A 7,399-nucleotide genomic window follows, 5' to 3' on the forward strand; every position below is an offset into this window, starting at 1 on the left:
GAGACCCGACCCGCGACGGCATCGGGATTTCACCGGCCGAGGGAGAACTGGTTGCTTAGGCAACCGGCCCTCTGATGGGCAGGTCCGGAGGCAGGGCCTCTGACCGCGTCCAGCTGGATTGGCTCAATCTGAACGGGTTGCTGAGGCTACCAGGTACCGGTTTACGCAAGGGTCCGCGCCGGGGGGGGGGGTAGGGGCAGGGGGCGTGGCACGCCTCAAGCCCGAGACTCTGATTGGCGCCCGAGAAAGCATCGCTGCGGCGGCCCGGCCGGGATCGGCGGCGCGGGCCAGGGGCGGGCTCACCTGGCCAGGCCTGCAGCAGGTAGTGCAGCACCTCGATGTGGCGCTTGAAGTCCACTGCGTTGGTGAGGCCCGGCCCAGAGCTGCGGATGCGGGGCCTGGCGGGGGCCTGGCGCGCCGGCAGCAGCACGGGACCGAAGCACACGGCCAGGTTCTGCGGGGTCATGCGGTTGTGGGCGTGGAAGGAGGAGACGAGGCGCAGGTGGTCCAGGAGAAGAGTCAACGTGGCCTGAGAGAAGACGGTTGGGAATCACGAGGCGGGTGAAGCTGGCCCCCTGTCAAACCTGAGGGGAGACTAAGGCGGCCCAGAGTGGGGAAACTCGAGATCTCATAGCTGGCTGATGGCTGAGCTAAGGCTTTGATGTAAGTATTATGCTGGAGGGGAGACGGAGGACGAAGGCAACTTAGCTGGCTTTGTTTTCACTTTCCTGTGCCTGTCCCACTCCTCTCCGTATTAAGCAGGGCTAGCATTAATCCTGTGTTAGGGTTTATACCCCATGAGGGTATTGAGGCACAGAGGGTCAGGACTTCTCCAGGATCCCACAGCCGGGAACCTCCCTTGTGGGTAGGTTGACAGACCTGTATTCAGAGCCTGCATTTTTGTGATATCCTGGCTGTGCAACCTTGGGCAACTCACTTAACTGCTCTGGGCCTAGGTTTCCATAGCTATGAAGTGGGGATACTAATAGCACCTACTTTCTAGGGTTGTGACAATGCCACAAGTTCATGCACATCATGGGCTCAGGTGTGGGTGAAACACTCTACTGGTGTCAGCCCAGTCAGTCCTGCCCGCTCCCACCAGGTCCAACTTACCCTCTCCACATCTGGCAGGCAGTTGAGGAGCCCACGGGTGCCCTCAGTGCTGGAGGGTGCCCTGCTTGGGGGTCCTTGGGCCATGGCCTCCAGCACCACCTGATAGAGGGGCTGGGTGATGAGCGGGGTGGGCAGTTCCCGAAGATAATCCTTGAGGATGCCTGTGGACACAGGGCGCACTCTGGTCAGGGCACCCCTGGCTTCTGAGGCTGGAGGGGTCAGCTGGGGCTGGGAGGGGGAAGAGGAGGACAGGCACAGGAAAGTGAAAACAGAGCCAGACAGAAAGGGTGAGGTCCCAGAGCAGAGGGGTCACAGGGACTCCCTTGAGGTGAAGTTTGAATAGGGAGCAGGCAGGGGACAGAAAGGGCATGCTGACCAGTGATGACATTGATATCAGGATACAGGTCCTCAGAGAGGCAGACGGCTGCACTGTCCCGCTCAAAGGCATCCCGAAGCTCTTTCTTCACGGCTGCCGAGCCACACAGACGGTACAGCCCCACCACCTAGGGGTGGGGACAGAGAGCGATCTTCTTGCCTGTGCTACAAACGGATCAGGGCCGGGGGGTTGGGGGGTGGGGGCTGGAGGTCTGGGTCAGGGTGGCAGTGGGCTGAGGGCTTGGGGGCTGGCTGTGGCTTCCCCAGCTGCCTTCCTGCTCCTCTGACACCTGTCATGGGGTCCCCACCTGGCTGCCTGAACAACCTGGCCCTGGAAACCCTCTGCTTGGATCATTCGTCCCGGCACCACCCTCCTTCTCAGCTCACTTGTCACCTCCTCTGGGAAGCCTTTCCTGACTACTCCAACCAGCATCAGACCCTGCTTTAAGCTCTCCCAGCTTCTTCACTCTTGTGCCAGCCCCAGTTTTACACCTGTGAGTTACTGGAATCATGTCTTTTCTCCCATTGGACTCAGCTCCAGAAGGTCTGGGACCATGTATTACTAAACGGATGGATGACCTATGGGTTCTGGGCTGGGTGCTATGGTCTAGGGGAGCCTCCCGCCCTTGTCTAAGCTGGGATTGGAGCTAGCTGTGTCTCAGGCAGGGCGGATGTGTGGGGAAGGCCTGGCCTCTGTTTGCTGGGTGTCCTGGGTGTAGGTCTGAGGGCCAGCTGGAATGGGGCAGGGGGCTCACCCGCAGCCCTCGGCGCTCGATCTGCCCAACACACTTCTGGATGATGAGGGGCACCTGGCCCGGGGGCTTTTCCCGCTCCACCAGCAGCGGCAGGGGCAGCCCAAAGACTCGGGGCTCAGCTGTGCCTGGTGCTTCCTGCTGCTCTGACAGGGTCAGCTTGGCATACAACAGCCCCTGGGGCTCCAGGCGCACTGCCAGCTGCTGGGCCTGGCAGCCTGAAGACACAAGGGGATCTGTGGGGTCTGGCCCCACAGGCTCTATGCCCTGGCCCCCTGCTCCAAGCCACACCCCCACCCTGGACACCCTGGGGGAAAGGGAGATGTGCATCCTGTGCCCACCGCTCCTCCCTTGCAGCCAGGTATCCTACCTCGGAAGACTGTGGGTAGCAGCACAGTGCCCTGGGCGCACGGCCGGTGCCGCCGGACACCGGGGTCCCACGCCAGCACCAGGGCCCGCAGCAGCCGGGCAGCCTCGAGTTCCAGGTGGAAGGTGTGGTCCAGCCGCAGGAAATCCGGCCCCCCCCTCAGTGGCCCCGTTCGGGCCCGGGCCACCCCATCCACCTGCAGTAGGCAGCAGAGGTCTCTTGGGGTGGCCCCAGGTGCCGGCCGCAGTCCCCCCAGCCCATACAAGTGTAGGCTGAGGCGGCCCCAGAGTGCGGCGGGGGGTGCTCGGGCTGATGGGCCCACCTCGTAGGGCCGGAAGGCAGTGGGCGATGGGGGCCCTGCTGGGCGCTCCGGTGAGTCACCATCACTGAGGTAACCGGCCCGAGGGCCCCGTGTGGCCCCAGCCCCTGCTGCCCGTCCCGGCGTCCCCACACTGCTATCCAGGTGGTAACGGCTGATGACGGAGCCCTCGGGGGCGGCCCTCTCACGCTCTCGGCCAGCCCGGGTGCCCCGCAGGCTCAGTCGGCGCCGCAGGTCAGGCAGCTTCTTCATCTTCATGGAGAGGCGCCTGGCTGGGCCAGGGGACTTCGTGCGGGAGGCTTTGGTTGGGGGGCTGGCAGGGGCTGTGCCTGGGGAACAGCAGATCTCAGGGTTCAGAAGCCTGGGCTTGGGACGGGGGTGAGGCTTGTGGTCATCTTGGGGGGCTGGAGGTTATGAGGCTTGTGCTCACCTTGTGAGGCCGGGCCCTCTAGTTCAGTTGAGCCTGGTTGTGGTCCCCCGGGCTCAGGTGCCAGGGGTCTGGAGTCTTCCTCAGGGATAGGGTTGTACCAGATTTCACCAGCGGGCTCCCCACTGCCAGGTGCCCTGGGACCCAAAGCAGCCTCTTCCGGTGGCTTGGCCCCACCCAGCACCCATCGGCGGCTGCTGGGCTCCAGGCTCTGCAGGTAGGCCCCCCGAGCTGGGCTCCGAGATGCCTCAGGGCTTGGGGGCCCCTCTGCTCCAGCCTGGGACCCTTCGGGAGCCTGGGGCTCTGGCTCTGGAGGACTGGGCTCCGCGCGCTGGGCTGGGCGGCCTGGCAGAGAGCAAGGGGAGTGAGACCCAGCTACCCCTCTGCTGCCCCCAGTGCAGCCCCAGGCCGCTGGCTCTTTCCCCAGCAGGGGCCAGGGCTGGGGTGCACACAGTGCTGGCACTCACTCCATGTTTGTTTGGAATGGGCGGGCAAAGGTCAGCAATCTCACTGGTTGCCAGCTTAGGGCCCACCTGCTCTTAGGTCCTGGGGTCCCAAACGGTGTCCCTCCGCCCTTCAACCTCAGGTGTCCAGTGGGGTATCTCCAGACCTGGGCCCTGCATTCTCAGCTCTACCTCCCACCCCTGGCATGGAGCTCTGCCCCTGTCCTTTCTTACTGGGTGGCTTTGGGCAAGTTGCTTTCCATCTTTGAGCCTCAGTGCCCTCCTGTGAAATGGGGAAATTCAATGCCCCCCTCCAGGGAGGCATCAGAGAACTCGTGGGGACTGCTTCCTAGGCATCCGGGTTATGGTCAAGCACGCAGCCCACAGTGAAGGCTGGCTTGCTCCTTTCGGAAGACAGGAGCAGGCGTGACAACTACTGCTGGGGTCCCCCTTTCTACAGCACTCCCCCCACCCACCACCCCTTGCCTGTCTTCTAGACTCTGCTCCCATCCTGGAGTGGGCCCTGTCTCTCAGCCCAGTCCAGATCCCCACGGTCAACGCCTTGGGGCCTCCCCTTTGCTCCATTCTCCCTTCTCTGACATCCTGGGCTGTTTCCTGTCTGTGTTTGTGCGTGGGCACCCCTGTCCCTTCTCTCTGCTCTAGGAACCTTGGGAATCTTTGGGAAAGGATTGGGGGCGGGGGGGGGGGGGAGGAAGGTCAGATCGCAGAGTCGTCAGGCCTCCCTCCTTTAACTCCTTCCTTCCCGGACTTTCCGTCCCACGCAGCTCCCAGCTCCAGTTTGCTGGTGGACTCCCTCCTCTGGTCAACTCTGATTTCCAACGCCCTGGATCCTGTCTCGGGGGTCTCTATTAGTAGCTTGTCCAAAGAGCTGTTTAAGTCACTTCATTGGCTCTGGGCAAATGACCCAACTGCTCCGTGCCTCAGTTTCCCCGCCCGTCTAAAAGGGAGAGTTTCCTAGGGCTGCTTAAGGTGGGCGCAGCTGCAGTCACTGGTTAATAGGTGGGAGGGGGCTGGAGGGTGGCCACTGTGGCTGATGCACCGCCTCTCTCCCTCCTCTGCAGGAGTTCGCTACCCATCTCCCGTCCCGGGTCTCCAGGGCGCAGGGTGTCCCAGCCTGGCCTGACTGGGCCCGTTTGCCAGCTTCCCAACTCCTCCTCCCCTCCACCCTCCAGGCGCTCGGTCTCGGCCCCATTTCCTGTCAGGGACGAGGCCCCCTCCCGGGCCTCGCAAGGAGCCCGCAGCGCCGGCATCGCGAGCCAGGCGCACATAACGGTCCGCGCCCCCTCTCCCCCCCGCCCAGCCCCTTCCTGCCAGGACCCCTGCCCGCTCTCTGTCCCCCACCCGGGGCCGCAGGGGACTCCGCGGGGCTCCCCCTCGCCCCCCAGCCGTCCCGCCTTGGAGCTCTGGGACCATCTCCCGGGCGGGGCGGGGTTCGGCGCCCCCTCCTCGGCCGCCTCCCCGGCTCACCGCGCTCCTTCGCGTCCGACTTTTTCCGGGGAAGTTTCTCCCGGCCCCGCAGGCGGGAGAAGGTTTTCCTGAGCAGCGGCTCGGCCATGCTGGGGCCCGGGCCGGGCCGAGTGCGCGCCCCGGGCTCCGGCCGCGCCGCCCCCCGCCCTCCCCAGCCCCGCCCGCCCCCCGCTCCGCGCCAGCAGGAAGCGCATTCCGGGAATGCTTGGCCCAAACTTTTTTTTTTTTTTCACCTTCCCGCGGCCTGAGCGAGCGATGCTGGGATATGTAGTCGCCCGGGCCTGGTGGGGAGGAGATGGGGGCTCTATGCTACCTTCCTCGCTCCAACTGTGAATATCTTGGCACAGTCCTGAGCCCTAGTCTTCCCTCTTACCCACCCGCTCCTTTGGTGATCGAACACAGCAAGTTCTCTCGGGTTTACCTTCAAAACGCATCCTGCGCTTATTTCCTCCCCTTTCCCCCATCTACCGCTCCAGCCTGGTGCAAGCCCTGGCCTCACTCCATTCATTCCACAACACCTTCTCTTCTTTAGTCTCTTGGATGCCACTTGGGTCTCTCCCAATTTTCCCATCCCCTAAATTCCAGTTACTCCAGATGTTTAACAGACCATCTCCAAACTAGTGGTGTAAAAGCCATTTTATGATCCCCACAGATGCTGTAGATAAGGAATTTGGGCAGGGCAGAGCTGATTTTGATTGTTTCTGCTCCTTGGTTGGAAAGGCTTTGAGGTTTAGGGGTGACTCCACAAATAGGGGACTGGAATCATCTGCAGGCATGTTCACTTCCAGGGCTTGCAACTGATCACAGCTGAGGGCTGGGACCTCTTCACAGGCTGCGGACTAGGGCAGCTACATGGGCCTCTCCCTCGGGCCTGGGCTTCCTACCAGCAGGTCAGTAGTCAGGGTGGTCAGGTTTCATACGACGGCCACCCAGGACGAAAGTCAACAAGACCGAAGCTGCATTACCTTTCCTAACCCAGCCTTGGGTGTCATGTGTCACTTCTGGCACTCGAATCTGTAGATTCAAGAGGAAGGGACATAGACCCCACCCCTCTCAGTGGGCCTTATGTCAAGGTGACCTTGTGAAGAGGATGTGGAATGGGAGATATTGTGGCCGTCTTGGAAAATTTAACCTGCTTCACTCCTACATTCCATTCTCCAGAGTGGACTTAAAAACTGAAGCCGGATTATGGCACAGCCCTGCTGTACGGTCTTTCCATGACTGCTCACCCCACCTAGAATAAAGATTCCCAGGAAGACTTCTAGCCTCATTTCCTTTGTTGTCCCCATTGCTTACCATGACCTCCTCTCTGGTCCTCTTTTACATCAACCTGTATCTGTCCCAGGCCCTTTGCACATGTAGTCCCCTCTGTCTGGGAAGCTCTGGTTTTCCTGAATTTGCCTCTTTCTCATCCTTTAGTTTCAAGAGCACCCCCTTGGGAGGCCCTCCTTGAGTATCCACCATTGTCCACTCATTATTACCTCATTGTGTTTCATTTCTTTGAACACTCTCATGGCTTGAACTTAATAGCTTCAGTGTTTGTTCTAGTGTATCTGTGTCCTTGTCAAAACTGGGACTCCACCTGATGCACATTTGTCTAGTTCACTGCTGAGTGTTCACATAAGAGATCAGGTGCCAGGTGCCAGAGGCCTGGATAGAAGGGGTGGCCAAGAGGCTTGCATAGAGGAGATTGTGTGTGTTTGCTTATCATGTATCTCAAAGCGGATCTCTGTGTTTATCCTACTTGGAGTTTGTTGAGCTTCTTGGATGTGCAGATTCATATCTTTCATCCACTGTGGGAGGTTTTTTTTGGCCATTATTTCTTCAACTATTTTTTCTCTCCCTTTCTCTTCTCTCCTTTTGGGACTCCCACTATGCATATGTTAGTATGCTTGTCAGTGTCCCATGGGTCTCTCAGGTTCTGTTCATTTTTCTTAGACGTGTGTTTGGGAGGAGTCAGGCTGGAGAGTGGTGGGATACGCCCCAGGAGTCTTTGAGGTAGCTGCTGACAGTGGGGAAGAGGTCAGGGTCAAGACAACACCTGTTCACAAGTCCCAGGCAAGGGGGACAAAAGGGGGGCCCATCAGGGTATCCCAGCACCTCAGAGAAGCTGGA

At 60.6% G+C, this 7,399-nt stretch overlaps 1 protein-coding gene across 2 annotated transcripts in view; it reads right to left on the reverse strand.

Moving 5' to 3' along the window:
* The window catches only part of SYDE1 (synapse defective Rho GTPase activating protein 1), a 102,582-nt gene extending 97,049 nt beyond the window's left edge, over positions 1-5,533 (reverse strand). For both annotated transcript variants that reach the window (XR_013440879.1, XM_036089157.2), the window contains exons 1-7: positions 5,285-5,533; positions 3,357-3,698; positions 2,611-3,255; positions 2,244-2,458; positions 1,490-1,616; positions 1,114-1,274; positions 304-529 (exon numbers count right to left, since the gene is read on the reverse strand). Coding sequence is in view for 1 of the 2 variants with exons in the window: in XM_036089157.2 (XP_035945050.1) it covers positions 304-529; positions 1,114-1,274; positions 1,490-1,616; positions 2,244-2,458; positions 2,611-3,255; positions 3,357-3,698; positions 5,285-5,372 (1,804 nt within the window). In the remaining variant the exon portion in view is untranslated. The remainder of the gene's footprint in view (positions 1-303; positions 530-1,113; positions 1,275-1,489; positions 1,617-2,243; positions 2,459-2,610; positions 3,256-3,356; positions 3,699-5,284) is intronic.
* Positions 5,534-7,399: the final 1,866 nt, after the last annotated feature.

The sequence above is a fragment of the Halichoerus grypus genome, chromosome 1, assembly GCF_964656455.1.
Source record: "Halichoerus grypus chromosome 1, mHalGry1.hap1.1, whole genome shotgun sequence".
Taxonomy (NCBI): Eukaryota; Metazoa; Chordata; class Mammalia; order Carnivora; family Phocidae; genus Halichoerus; species Halichoerus grypus.